The sequence below is a fragment of the Lampetra planeri genome, chromosome 36, assembly GCF_965212315.1.
Source record: "Lampetra planeri chromosome 36, kcLamPlan1.2.h2, whole genome shotgun sequence".
Lineage (NCBI taxonomy): Eukaryota > Metazoa > Chordata > Hyperoartia > Petromyzontiformes > Petromyzontidae > Lampetra > Lampetra planeri.
The window spans coordinates 5,953,727-5,968,226 of NC_136142.1; the positions used below are offsets into that span (position 1 = coordinate 5,953,727).

Sequence of the window (14,500 nt, forward strand, 5' to 3'; positions counted from 1 at the left end):
AAATGCTGTTGATTCTGTCTTCAGCACACCGGTGGGCTAAAGAAGTCAATTAATTTGTCCTTTGAAAACGTGACCCATTTTTACTGTTTGGCCGTGTCGCGTGGTGGAGGGTTACGACACATTTATAAATAACGCGATCTGACCCAAAAACCTATATTATGAATAATATTGGTCGCGAAAGCCTACGTGTTAAATTGAACAACAGTCATTTTGAGATCTTTGTCAGTCCACTGCTTGGTGAAGGCCTGGCCACGTGGCAGTGTTGTTTGTGAGAGTTGTGTGACCATACTCTACTTCACAACGCTTTGTCGGTGCGGCTTGCTGAAGAAGCTGAGGCCCAGGACTGCTTCAAGTCTCCCTTGCCGCTGATGTTAGCCGTGACCAGGAATCTAACTCGGGTTTTCCTCGTTCAAAGTTCAGCGTGCTCATCATTGCATGACCGCTCCCACCATTTATTCCCTTATTAAAGGTTTTTTTTATTGTAGCATAGCTGTGCTTGATTGTGCAATTGGGTGTTCGTTTCAGGTGTATAAAAATGGGTGATTTGAATGCATTTGTGTGCTTACTATTTGTAATATATTTCTATTTTTTTCCCTTTGCTCCTACCCCATCTATTGGATGTGTTTGTGGCAGTGTGTCCAGGTAAGCCACCCTCCCCATTCACAAATTGGTGAAGCGACGCCTCGTCTTTAGTGACACCTCGCATTGTCCAAAGAGAATCGTTTTGCCGAACAAGACTCCTAGGCCATTGAACGTAAAATGTCATTATGTCAGAAGCAGACTTCGAGTCTGTTAATTATAAAATTCTAAACAGACTTCCAGTAAAGTGTGTATTCAAAGCGACCCTCCTATTCGTCCATTGTGCATTTCATACGTACTCCCATTGTGTTTATTATTGTATATTTGTTTCTCTCCATTATACTTGCTTCTTCTCTTCGCTAGATGGTAGGGGCATGCATAAAATAGATTTCCATGCTTCCCTGATAAATACCTTAGAATATTCCGTCACGTTATTCTTAATCTCACGATAAGTGCATGGAAAATAACGTGCAAAATAATGTTTTGTACATGTCTGTAATTGATTCAACGTCACCCCTGCAGCCGCTAGAGATGCTACCGTTCACAATAACAAAAGGGAGGATTGAATCATGCGACAAGAGTGCACAAAGCAAACTTGCTGCTCTGCTGACAGGCTTGCAAATACTGTATTTAAATATCAGATGAAGTGGTATTCGCTGTGCCGCCCCATGCGCTGTTGTTTTCCCGTGTGCTTTGCTGGATGGCATGACAACAGCAGTCTATTCTCGATGTGGTTGCGACAAAAATGGTCCCGGTAATTGTCCTGCACATTCAGTAGCGCATAGTTATCACATCTGTCGTGGCAACGATTGGCACTGTCTATTAAAAAGTTTTGCTTTTATTTGATGAATATTTTTAGGATTTGCAAGTAGGTGCACGTTAACACCGTGGTGTTTGACCTGTTAGCTTTCCCGCAGTAATGCAATTTTCGTATGAGTGTGATTCTACAGCAAAACATATTGGTCTGATTATCCTATCCAAGCGCAGTAGCACGGATATCAGGAGAGGATTAACTTCCATGGGTAACTAAGGATAATAACGGTATGTAACACAATTTTTGTTCCTGGGTAGTAAGTGTTATTTCGTAATTGCGTATGCCTAAAAGGTATAGAAAATGTCTATTATTCATCACAAACTTTGCTTTTGGAATCAGGACAGTGATATTTAGAAATTTACCTATTTTTAATGAGAAAACGGGCAAATTTGTGTATTTTCGTTCAGATAAAGTCAGAAAGAAACAATGTATGAATCAAAATCAACATGTATTTATACTAAAGTAATACAAAAATTACTACAAAAGATTTAGAAGTGAGTAGTTTTTCGAGATTTACGATTATAATGTAAATCACTTTCATGAATCAGCCCCCAAATGTAGTCTCCCATCATGTTCTCGTTATACTGTCCTTGGTAGCGGCGTTCAAAGTCCAGTATATTCTGGTGGAAGCGCTCGCCTTGCTCCTCCGAGTACGCTCCCATGTTCTTGAATTTATCAAGTTGAGCATCAAGGATATGGACTTTGAGGGACATCCTACAGCCCATTGTGCCATAGTTTTTCACCAGAGTCTCAACCAGCTCCACATAGTTTCCGACCATGTGATTGCCCAGAAAGCCACGAACCACTGCGACAAAGCTGTTGCAAGCCTCTTTCTCTTTACTAGTGAGCTACTTGGGGAATTCATTGCACTCCAGGATCTTCTTTATCTGTGGTCCGACGAAGACACCGGCTTTGACCTTTGCCTCAGACAGCTTAGGGAAGAAGTCTTGAAGGTACTTGAAGGCTGCCGACTCCTTATCAACAGCTCTGACAAATTGTTTCATAAGGCCCAATTTGAGGTGCAGTGGTGGCATCAGCATCTTCCGGGGGTCCACCAGTGGCTCTCACTTGATGTTGTTCCTCCCCACAGAGAACTCAGTCCGCTGTGGCCAGTCCCACCTGTGGTAGTGCGCCTTGGTGTCTAAATCTTTTGTAGTCATTTTTGTATTACTTTAGTATAAATACATGTTAATATTGATTCATATGTTTTTTTCTGACTTTACGTGAACGAAAACACACATTTGCCCGTTTTCTCATTGAAAATAGGTACATTTCAAAATATCACTGTCCTGGTCACAAAAGCAAAGTTTGTGGGGAATAATTGCCATTTTCTGTACTTTTGAGGCATACACAATTAGGAAATAACACTTAGTACCCAGGAGCAAAAAAAAAAATTTATTTTCTTCTTTCGGTAATGGCACGTAGAAAAATAATAATTTAAAAAGTGAATAAAAAATAAATAAAAATAATAATAAAAACACTAATGTAGACTGTAGCTTGGTTCTTAATCGGAGTGAGTGTACTGGCAGTCGAAAATGTAGACTGTAGCCTGGTTATTAAATTTGGTGAGTGTACTGGCAGTTTAAAATGTAGACTATAGCAATGGTTAAGCTGGGTGAGTGTACTGGCAGTCTATAATGTTAGACTGTAGCAATGGTTAACCTCGGTGAGTGTACTGGTAGTCTATAATGTAGACTGTAGCCTGGTTCTTTCGGTAATAAAAATATAAAAATACAGTCTACATTGGTGTTTTTTAGTTTATGATTATTTTTATTCACTTTATTTTTTATGATAATTTTTCTATCTTCGTGACTTTACTGAAAGAACCAAAGAATATGAATTCCTGCAGTCACGAAAGTTTTAAGTAAATAAATAAACATTTGTTTCACAGTGTAAGATGCAGCAAGTCCCCCTCACCCCTGCCTATAATGCCATAGGCAACAGGAATTCCACTGAGTTGCACAATAAATGGTAAGCGTTCTTTACATAGCTCACGCGAAAGTAATCATCGTTGCTTTACGGCAAAGGTGGGGAACCTTCCTGAGAAGCAAATAGTAAAAGTAATATAATTATTTAAAGCTGACATTTACAGGGGACTGAATGTCCTGACAGAAAAACAGTGTTGTTTCCAGGACAAAAATATGCCTCTCTGGTACCCGATTAGTGCAGCTAAGATGCTTGCAGTGACCGATAATTGTCATTTTGCGTGCTGTTTTGAAACGTTAGGCTTCACGCGAAGTGAAGTCTCGGGCCGTGTAGAGTGGAGTCGCGGGCCTTGTAAAATTAAGTCTGCTTGAATTTGAAAGAGCTTGTGTTTGTTCTTCCTTCAGGCGCTCTCGTTCGCTGCACGGACCCTGCCCTGCCACACGCTTTGGCCCCAAGGCGTGCATGATGAAAAACCCCACTGCCATTATGTGAGTGTCCTGGACAGCTCCAAACACACACACACACATATAAGACAAACAAGACAAAGATCTCCCATATCGCCTTAACAGAACATTAGGGCAAATGCTGTTAGCGAGCACCTATGAGGGCTGGCACGGCACACAAGGGGGTGGGTGACCGGCACCACTCCCAGGCGCCTTAGTTTTCCTAGTGGTGATGTTTACACACCACACCAGGTACTCATTTGAGGCTGAGTCGACCTAGGGGAGTCCTCGGACCGGTTCAAAAATTCACCACTGTTTTTGGTAGTGAGCGGGAATCGAACTCGGGTACTGGGTTTGTAGTGCAGCGCGCTAACCGCTACACTCTCGCTCCCCACAAACATACAAAGACACACACACGCCATTCTCCTATGCCACAACTAGAGCACACTGCATGAGATGGGTTTGTTACAAATGGATATAGGTCAGTCTGTTATGCATTATGACAGAAACCCACGATGCCCAACACTTTTCTTATTTGTTTTTGTTTTTGCCTGATTTTCAGCCATAAGTCACGATAACTCTCATAAAGATGTTCCGATACGAATTCACTTGTTGTGTAAAGCTGTTTTGCCATTAGGGACCTACCTGACAGAAAACCAGCCAAATGTATCAAAAGGTTTTCCCAAAAGTAGCAGACACATCCAAGAGAAAAAAAAGACTGTTTGCAAATATACAATCGCATTTTGCCCTGAGAGCTACCGGTTGGCTTCCAGAATGCCAGTTAAATACTTTTTTGTACAAACCCATGTTGGGAAGCTTTATATAAAGCATGCATGTGCGTGAATTTTCTGAACTTACTTTAATTTTGTGGTAATTAAATGGGAACCGTACACGGCGTTTTATGCTTCTAACGGGTCTTCGCTGTAGTATTGCCTGATATATTATTGATAGAGCAGGGAACATTTAAATTAGTAAATTATAACTGGAAAACTCCTGACGTTGTCTCACTTTTATAAGGTCGGCCTTCCTCCTCATTCTCCACTCATTCCTGTCCTGGGTCATCTTCACATCCACTCAGCAGTCCTTAATATCCTGGTTCACTACTTTGAATCGCCTCTCCCTCTGGGCCTGTCTTGTCGGTCTCCACCCTGGTACTTCGATGTCCGTGACCTTCCTTCTGTTGTTGTGGTTTCCATCTCTTCTCATCAAGTGTCCTAGCCATCCGAGTCAACTTTTCTTGCGACTGAAACACAGCGTCAGGTGAAGCCAATGGGCACCACGAGTGCTGCTCGGTGGCAATAAATCCCCGCTGTTGTGTTACTACGCGAGTTGCCTCCTGGTGGAATCGTACCTGATTGGGATCATTTGCATATGACTTTGTGGTTGTGGACATTATTGGGCTGTGAGAAAAGCCTCTTATTGCGATATGAAATGCTCCATTTCACTCTGTAGTGCGGGCTAATATCCCGTGACCGTATGTTGAAGTGCGCCGTGAGTGGGCAGGGCTGCGATACAACACAATACAATGTTGATTTATGTAACGTCTAAATGCGACTGCATCTCGAGATGCTGCACAGAAATGGTGTCCATATTTTTTTCATAGTGAGCGAGAGAGAGAGAGAGGCAGTCATATGCAGAGGTCAACGGGAAGTCCTTGAGCCTGGGTTTGAACTACGGTAGGGAGTTGACAGCACAGGAGGCTGGGGGAACAGGAGTTACAAACCATGGTGGGTGGGGGGGGGGGCAATGGAGGAGAATGCGCGACCTTTGAATGTTTTATCGTGCAAGTGTTCTGCTTTGACACAACTTGGCTTTTGACAGTTTTGTCAATAAGCAACAGAACAATTTTTTAAAATGTATTTTCAAAGAATGAACAGTTCTTTGTCAATCTGCTGCTCGATTTGAAGGCCTCCCCCATGCAGCGTTGGTCATGGTGGCTTTGTGACTCAACTTCACCACACCGGTCAGTTTGGGCCGGTGAAGATGCGGTGGGGTCAGGAATGGTTCAGATGTCACTTGCCGCTGATGTTAGCCATGGCCGGGAATTTAACTTGGTCTGCTGAGTAGTCGACTGTGATAAAAAAAAATCTATTCATTTATTCGGCACTGATTCTGACACACTTAATTAGATGCTTCTTTCATGACCTCAGAATCAATAGTGGTAGTAGACGTGATGCCTCCTTATCTCCCATAGTATTCAAAGGGCTCAAAGACCAAGCATCGAGGATTCCTGCAGTTGAATGTTAACTCCAGAGGCTTATAGAACAAGAATAAGGTTTCTATAGGATTATAAAGGATTTATGGTGTTAATGTGCATGGCCTTATTTCCTTAGCTTCCCTACTCATCTTCTTGGTTCTTTCGGTAAAGCCTTCTCGACAGATCTGTTCTCCACCTGAAGACGGCTGCTGGGCGTTGTAGCCGAAACGTCGTGAGAATTATTTTATTAAGTTTTAATTTTTATTATTTTATTATTTTCCTTCTACGTGACTTTACCGAAAGAACCAAGAAGATGAATCCCTGCAGTCACGAAAGCTTTAAATCGAAATTTCCCTACTCATATTGACTCTGTTTTATCTCTGATGAAAGTAAGGTCGGTGTGAGCCAATTTGAATCTTTCAAGTAAATCCGCAGAATGCTCTTCCACACACAAACATTAGGCAATGCTTATCTTTCGTTGTCTCGGCTTCGACGGCTGTGCAAAAAAAGACAAAGATCCCCCGTGTAGCCTTAACAGACTGTTGGGGCAAGTGCTATTCACGAGCACCTATGAAGGCCGGCACGGCATGCGAGGGGGTGGGTGGCCAACACCACGCCCGGCCGCCTTTGTCTCCTCAGTGACGACGTTTACACACCGCACCAGGTACTCTTTTGAGTCTGAGTCGACTTAGGAGAGGCCCAGGACCGGTTCGGATAATCGTCACTGGTGTTGGCCGTGAGCAGGAATCGAACCCGGGTTGCCAGGTTCGTAGCGCAGCGCGCTAATTGCACACACATACACACCACCATTCTAGGGAATGGTTGTGTGTGTGTCTGTAACTCCCTCTTTCTCCATTCGTCGGTGCTGTCGACTCCCTGCCCAGTGTTCAAGTCCAGGCTCAAGATCTTCTACTTTTCCTCTGCCTATGATTGACTGCCTCTTTCTCTGTACAAAATAAAAAATGTCCACTATTTCCACACGGTGTCTTGACACGTGTTGTCGCATGTGGAGGCTATATAATACTCTTTATTTTTTTTGGGTAAAGTCACGTAGGTCAAAAAATTAAATAAATGAAAACAACTAAATTAAATCACGACGTTTCGTGCGCAACACAAGCGTCCTTCTTCAGGTGGGGACAACGTAGCGAAAGCACAACCGCTTAAGTGTGTCTGTATATAAATCTATATTGTATAGGGAACTTAGATATGTACTCGAGTGTGGTGCTAGCCTTATGCTGGCAGTGCTAATCAGATAAAGTGTGAGCTGGTGATTACAAGGCCACCTTAAGTAAGGTGGCGTTTGCGTCCATGTAACTTCACAAATAAATGTTTGCTTAAGCCCATGGAGGCCACGGTTTGCATGATGTAAGAGTTGCTTTAGGTTAACCTGTCATAGATAATTGTAAGAGTGTGACAGAACACTGTAGTCGTGGTAGCACCTCCTGTGTAAAGTGACATCACAGCTATGCAAAGCACTAGGTTATTTTGATGATGCCAGAGAGCAGTGGGACACCAGCGCTGTGTAATGATGCAGCGTTGTGTCGAATTGACTGACATTGACAGGAGGGTCTGCTGGGTGCAATGTGTTGCGCAGAAGTTGGTGTGAGTGGCTTGTGATGTTTACAAATAGATCGGAGTTTGTAAACATTCATAAGGATGTTGAAGGGCAGACTTCCTGAATCGGCTGCATACCTGCCACACCACCGATAGAACAGACGCGTACGCGTAGCAGGGTCAGTTTCTCTCCCGTCACTTTACTTTCAAATGTTATACAAAAACAACCTTAAACCAACCTTGACAGCTCGCACAGTTTGTACAGTGGACAGTTCACGATTTAAATGAACAAATTTGCTTTTGTGTGCAGCCCTCGAAAGTATTATATTACATTATAACGTCTAAACTTGTAAATCCTAAATACCGCAAATGACTCCTTTCAATGATCAATTAAGCGAAAGCTCAATTCGGGACCCTGCGAGATTTAATTCTGGTAAACGTGCCACACTGTTGCAAGGGAGACATGGTGAGGTGTCGCCACTAAGAGCTCTGCGTTCAATTTGAAACAGCAACAATGTGGGGTGGTACCATCTGTTTCTGCGCTCACCCCACAAACTCCCAAACATGTTTGTGCCGAATTCTAACGATTTTGTTGCCAAACACCGCTTTACCCAGTGGTATCGCTTCAGCACTGGGAGATGCCTGTTATCCATTAGGGATCTGATGATTCATGTGATTCTGTGAATGGTCTCGATTCCGCGATTTGATTCGAGGATCTGTTATTTTCTGTTGTGTGAATTTGACCCTCTCGTTTGCGTGCGTCTCATTTGTGTTGTCCGTCTTATTGGTACTTGGTGTATTGTCTGCATGTACGTATGTATGTTGAACTTCTTTCGTACGGTACTTAGCCAACCGTGCTAATTGGAGGTGCAGGGGAAGGACAAACTAGCATACAAAAAGCAGTTTTAAAGAAATAAGTTATCTCTTTAAATAAATTCGTTCTCTCTTTTGGACATTTCTTTTTGCCCCATCAGTAGTTCGATGCATGCATCATAATAAGCCTCAAAAATCAATACAAGCAAAAAAGAACGGGAGAGAATAAAAAAACCAGTCCAAATGGAACAAAAGACAATATAAATGATTGAATACAATCGCAAACCTGAATCGTTACGTCATCAAATAGTAGGCTGCAAGGCGGTGGGGGAAGGGAGGGACTACAGATTATCACTTTTAACAAACCTAACTGTCATACAGTTGATGTATTGAGACATACTTTGCATGCGTGCAGGATAGCAACTTATTTACTCTTAAGGAAGTGGCCTTAGTGTCAACTCATCAACAATAAAAACGGTTGAAAGATTCACAACCTATGACCTAATCGCCCACCCTGAATGCGCCCACTCTCATCGGTTCTCAGATGCTTGAGCGGCGTTGAGCCTCCTTTTCATTACTCTGATCGGAGACTGTTTTTGGGATGCCATGTGTTGTAGGTTTGGGTTGTGAAATGGTCAGGAGATGCCAGTGTAGCTATTGAGTCCTAAATTAATCTGTGCAGAACTTTTGAGTGCTACGTCCTTGTATGCCTGGTAGGGTTTCTCCGGGAGATTTTGAGGGCCACTGTGTGGATAAAAATAGATAGTAATGCCAATTGTTTACCTAGGAAAGTCTCGCTGAGTCTCAAATGTAGATTAAAAACTAATTTCTTCAGAACTGTTGTCCTTCCCCCGCATCTCCGATTAGCATGGTTAGCTACGTATGGTGTGAAATAAGTTCAACATAAATACATTCTTCATCAGTTGGGTACTGCAATTTGGTGTTTGGCTTAGTATGCAAGGGAACCGGTGAACCCAGAGAAAACTCACAACCAGTGGGGCTTTGAAATAATCGACCTGGCCACCCATGCTACATTTTGCAGCTTACTTTGAGGAAGCCAGAGAGAAACGTGGAGAAAACGCTCAACACATATCCAGGAGATAACACTCAAAACTCTGCGTAGCTGGAGTAAAAAATCTATTGCTTCTGTTATACATCTCCTGGCCCACGCTTACAACATCCATCAATCCCAGGCAGTCCCCATCTAAGTACTAACCAGGCTCAAACCTGCTTTAGCTCCCGAGATTGACATGAGGTCAGGCACGCGTTCAGGGTGACTTGTTGGAGAGAAGATGTGGCTTGTTTGTAGGTAAGATGTGGCCAGGCAGTTGTGTTTGAATAGGACCGGTTGAGTGTAATGAGTCAAGCTCCCAGAGGTGGTCATAATTTAAGTTCTGTATGTAGGGCTATCCCTCCTGACCCATAGAGTGACCATGGAAATGATGGACCGATATTCGAGGGAGGGGAAGTAAACTGCTGTGATTGATTCCTTACTGACCAAGAGTTGGCCTGGCTGTAGTTCACTGTGAGTTCCTAGTGTTTTAAACAGGTGAAAACCCATGCGTAGAATCATGTGCGTGTGCGATAATCATGCATATTCGTATGCAAAAGATAAACTGTCGCGTTTAGTGTCGCGGAGCAAACAAAACTGTGAAACCAAGCCCGAGCAAACCGAGAATGTCTGGAAACCGAGTTGTGATGCTGAGTCTTGAGGGTTGACAATCGATATTGGGGGTAATCGTGATGGTGAATCATTTTGTGCACTCGTTCCGTTTGTTCCAGCGTCAGCTGTAACAGTGGAGAGACGCTGTACGTGGGGGGATGTGGGTTAAAAAAAATAGATCTGAGTCATCTGAGCCGGGGTTTTGAACGTGTGAGTTTTACATGTTACTCATCTGCCTCGCGTCCTTTCCCCTCGGCTACAGCTCCGCCGCACAGTCAAACTAGGTCACCGATTAGCACGGTTGGCTACATACGGTGCGAAAGAAGTTTAACATACATACATACATAGAAACCTCATATCCTATACCCTCGGATACAGCTCCTCCACACAGTGAAACTAAGCCTCTTCGTGTCCTATCCACTCGGCCTAAATATTTGATGTTTTGGAAGAATTTGAAATCCTCACCTTATTTTAATCTAATGTGTGAGTCACCAGTCCACATGTCCTGTGACAGCATTAGCTCACTGTTTTTATGATGTCATAGCGCACTGCGCTATGGAACTGGTGACCTGCGTTCAATACCCATCCATAGCTAAACGGTGGCAAGTGATAGCTTCACAGGACCTGGGCTCACCACTTAACCATCCCGCACTGATCCGCGTGGTGAAGTATGGTCAAATGACCACCACGACTGACATGGCATGGGGAAGCCTTCATCCAGTTGCGAGTTTTTAAAGGGCTGTAAATGAACGACTAAATGATCAATTATTGCATGTGGCTTTGTGTGTAGCAACTCATAAGTCCATGTCCAGGTCTGAAAGCCAGACCACAGCCTCAGGGGAGGCTGAATGGATGATGTCTCCAACACCACCACGACTGACATGGCATGGGGAATGGATGATGTCTCCAATGCCGCCGCCGAATTTAGCCGAGGTTCACAACTGATTCACAATGTGGTTCGCAGTCTGGCCGTGATTTCCAGCCGCATACCACTGGGCTTCCTCTGATTTCTCCACTTGAATAGGAAATTTGGCCGGCCACATCTGGCAGTAATCACCAGCACCATCAGCCATGTTCGGTCCGCTGCTGGTCAAAGGCCTCTGCCATCTCTCACAAATCCTGTGGTATGGTAAACCACCTCGCGCCTGCACCTAAACTGATTTCATCACTCCTTCTCCTGAGGGGGACATCCTCACTTTTCTTGAATGCCCCGCCGCTATTATCCTTGACCCGAGTTCGGCGACCTGCGGCTCCACACCGCATGCGGCGGCTCTTTGGCTTCCCCCTTGCGGCTCTTTTGCTGCCCCGCATTGCGGACAGACGTTTTTTTCTTTAACAAACGTACATCTTCAACATAATTTAGCGTGACGATAATTGATTAAATATGGCAATGAATGGGCCACTGTGGAATGTCCTGGTGACCACAGAACGTGCAAAAATTTAATAAATGCAGTTTTATCATCACCAATTTCGTTTACGTCAGAATTTGCCATTTGCTGTATACCTACTGCTGTGTTTGTGTACAAGTCGCTCTGTGTGTGATGCGGCTCTAGAACTATTTTGGTCAAAGACAACAACAAATGGCTTTTGGTTTGAAAGATTGCCGACCCCTGTCTTTGGCCATGTGACATGATTGTAATGATCATATTCAAAGAGGTAAATTCGCGAGATATATGTTGATCTGACGGCACCATTGTAACGGATGCGTATTTAAGAGCTTACACAGTTTTTCGTGGTTTTTTTGCTTGGGAATTTTGCACGATTTGCTCACGTGGGTTTTCCCCTCTTTGTGCCCTGTGTTAGCCAATGTATTTGCTCAGTAGCTTTAGCAGAAGGTGTGGTGTTGACTTTTTGGGGGGTGTTTGGACATTTGACACTGTTTATTGTAGGCTTGAAGTAGTCGGAATAATTTGCATAAATAAAGTTCTTTTGAGTTAAATTCACGATGTAACACGATTTTTGTTCCTGGGTAGTAAGTGTTGTTTCCTAATTGCTTATGCCTCAAACGTACAGAAAATGTATATTATTCCCCACACACTTTGCTTTTGTGACCAGGACTTAATGTGAAGGAAGGTCACAAATGCACACCACGTTTTCTCATTGAAAATAGGTACATTTAAAAATATCACTGTCATTGAAAATAGGTCACAGGAGCAAAGTTTGTGGGGAATAATAGCCATTTTCTGTACTTTTGAGGCATAAGCAATTAGGAAACAACACTTACTACCCAGAAATGTTTTTGTTACACAGTGATATATTAAGAGTAGTTTAAAGCCCTTTGTCAATGCACTGCTGGATGAAGGCCCTCCCACATGCTCACTGTAGGTCATGTGATTTGTTTGTCATTATGTTACCACACACTGGTTAGAGCGTGCTGATGAAGGAGGTTGCCTGAAAAGCTTCATGCTTTGACTGCTGAGCCACCGAGCCTCCTCTAAATACGTGGTCTCAAAACACTACCTGCCTTAATTACAGGTCTGTGTCTCCTGACCTCACACAAATGTGGGTCAGTTCTTGGTTAGTCGCCCTAAGGTGGTGCTAGAAACTCCACATTCCTGTTTGGCGCCATGGTGGCGATGTGTTAACTATCTCTTTTACCTCCGATTAGCACGGGCGGCTATGTACGGTCTGAAAGATATGCAGCAATCATACACAAGTATACGGGAGGTCGTGGGTTTGATCTCGGCTCTTGACACCTGTATATTTGGAGTTTGCATGTTCTCCCCGTGGGTTGCGTGGATTTTCTCTGGGTTCTCCCGTTTTTCCCTTCACGTTTGGCGAGTTATATGTGAACTGGTCTTGGGGAAAAGAACGCGTCCTGACCAGCTTGGTGAAGTGTGGTCAAATAACGTCCACGACCAACATGGGATGGGGAGATCTTCAGCCGGAGTTGGATTGACTCCGAACAGTTTGGCCATTTTCACGACACTGGTCATGAGTATGGGCAGTCCTCAGGACCAGTTTATGTATCACTTACTACTGATCTTAGCCGTGGCTGGCAACTAAACTGGTTCTTGGAGCAGTATTACTAACCGCTACGCTGCTGCTCAACCGCTATGACGTTATAAAAGATCTGAGACGACAAAAAGCTGTATACAGCACAGTGCGTGCATTCACTATTCTGGATAACACCCCTCTCCGCCCTCTGCTGCTATCAGTGATGGGAGGGCACGCTGACATGTGTGTGTAGTAGCAGTAGGTGGTGCGCTGGTTACTGCATTGTGCACTAAACCCAACGACCCGAGTTCAATTCCCGGCCATAGCTACCGTCAGCGAAAAGTGATATATGGGCCCTATCTTGGACTCTCCATGGATAGAAGGTGCAGAGTGTAAACCTTGTCACTGAGAGGCCAAGGTAGCATGGCGTGAAGCTGGCCACACCATCCCTCGTGTGCCACGCCAGCCTTAATCGGTGCTTTTTAACACCACTGTCCCCAAGAGTCTTTTAAAGGCTATATACAAAGAGGTAGGGGAGGCAGGTTGTCTTTGCATTTGAGTGTGTATTGTTAAACCGTGCCATTATGTTTATTTTAATTAGATTACCGAAAGACAGTACAATTCCAGATCAGCTGATCTGCTCTCAGCCACTCACATTGGGACTTTCCACCCAGTCATGCAAATGAAAAGTGGGTTGTTACCAAAGGTGGCCAGCCAGTTGCGACCTGGTATCCGATTGGCTGCCTGTGTGCTATAAGCAATGTGGTTTCGCAAGCAGAGTCAACAGAGTTGGACTGGCATGAGACTGGCTGCAGGGCTGATATGAGTTTTGTAGGGCTGGCGTGAGAGTGATTAGAGATGCAGACTTGGTGTGAGTGCAGTCTTTGCTCAGTCAGTTATGTAATATTTTGGTGCGGTTAATATGTTTTACTGTATGATGCTGTCAGTTTGAAGATTTTTTGTTTGTTAAATAGTTCAACCTAAAACATCACCCATGTTGTGCTTGGGCTACGACCGGCAAATGTAGCCCTCGGCATGAATATCTTAAGATAATTTTGAATTTGGAGGCAACGCACAAGGCAGCACAATAGTTTCTGTAAATTGACGGCTGTGTAGTTGTCGCGGTGAAGTTCAATTGACGGAACCTTGTGGTGGCCTTTGGTTCACTGTGCCAGACAAAGTAGAAGGTATGTTGATGAGGAAGCGGAGCAGCGTGGGTGTTCGTGTGGGTGGGACGTGAGCCGGCGTTACGATCACCTGGAGCCGGCAATCTTCATGAGTGCCTTCACCTCGACGTCGTGAGATGCCGCCCACATCACTTCGCTGAGGAAGCACCGACTCACACCTGGAAGCTCTTTGAAACTCTCTCGCCTTGGTTCTTCGGACGCTGCAGTAGTTTTTCTAGAGCCACCGTCATGAAGGTGACCGTCTCCTGCCGGGCAGCCATGGACAGCATGATCGCGCAGTGGAGAAGGTATCCAGCCCCTGACACACACACACCTCATTGTATGTATGTGTGTGTGGGGAGCGGTAGTGCAATGGTGAGCGCGCTGCGCTACACTGCGCTACGAATC

General features: G+C 44.3%; 1 protein-coding gene across 2 annotated transcripts in view; it reads left to right on the forward strand.

The window, feature by feature from the left end:
• Window positions 1–14,500, forward strand: part of LOC144730732 (NAD kinase-like) — a 46,007-nt gene that overhangs the window by 9,337 nt on the left and 22,170 nt on the right. The window contains exon 3 of one of the 2 annotated variants that reach the window (XM_078611449.1): window positions 3,724–3,807. In XM_078611449.1, coding sequence (XP_078467575.1) covers window positions 3,724–3,807 — 84 coding nt within the window. Of the gene's footprint in view, window positions 1–3,723; window positions 3,808–13,711; window positions 14,401–14,500 lie in introns of those variants that run through there. The other variant, XM_078611450.1, reaches the window with a different exon arrangement.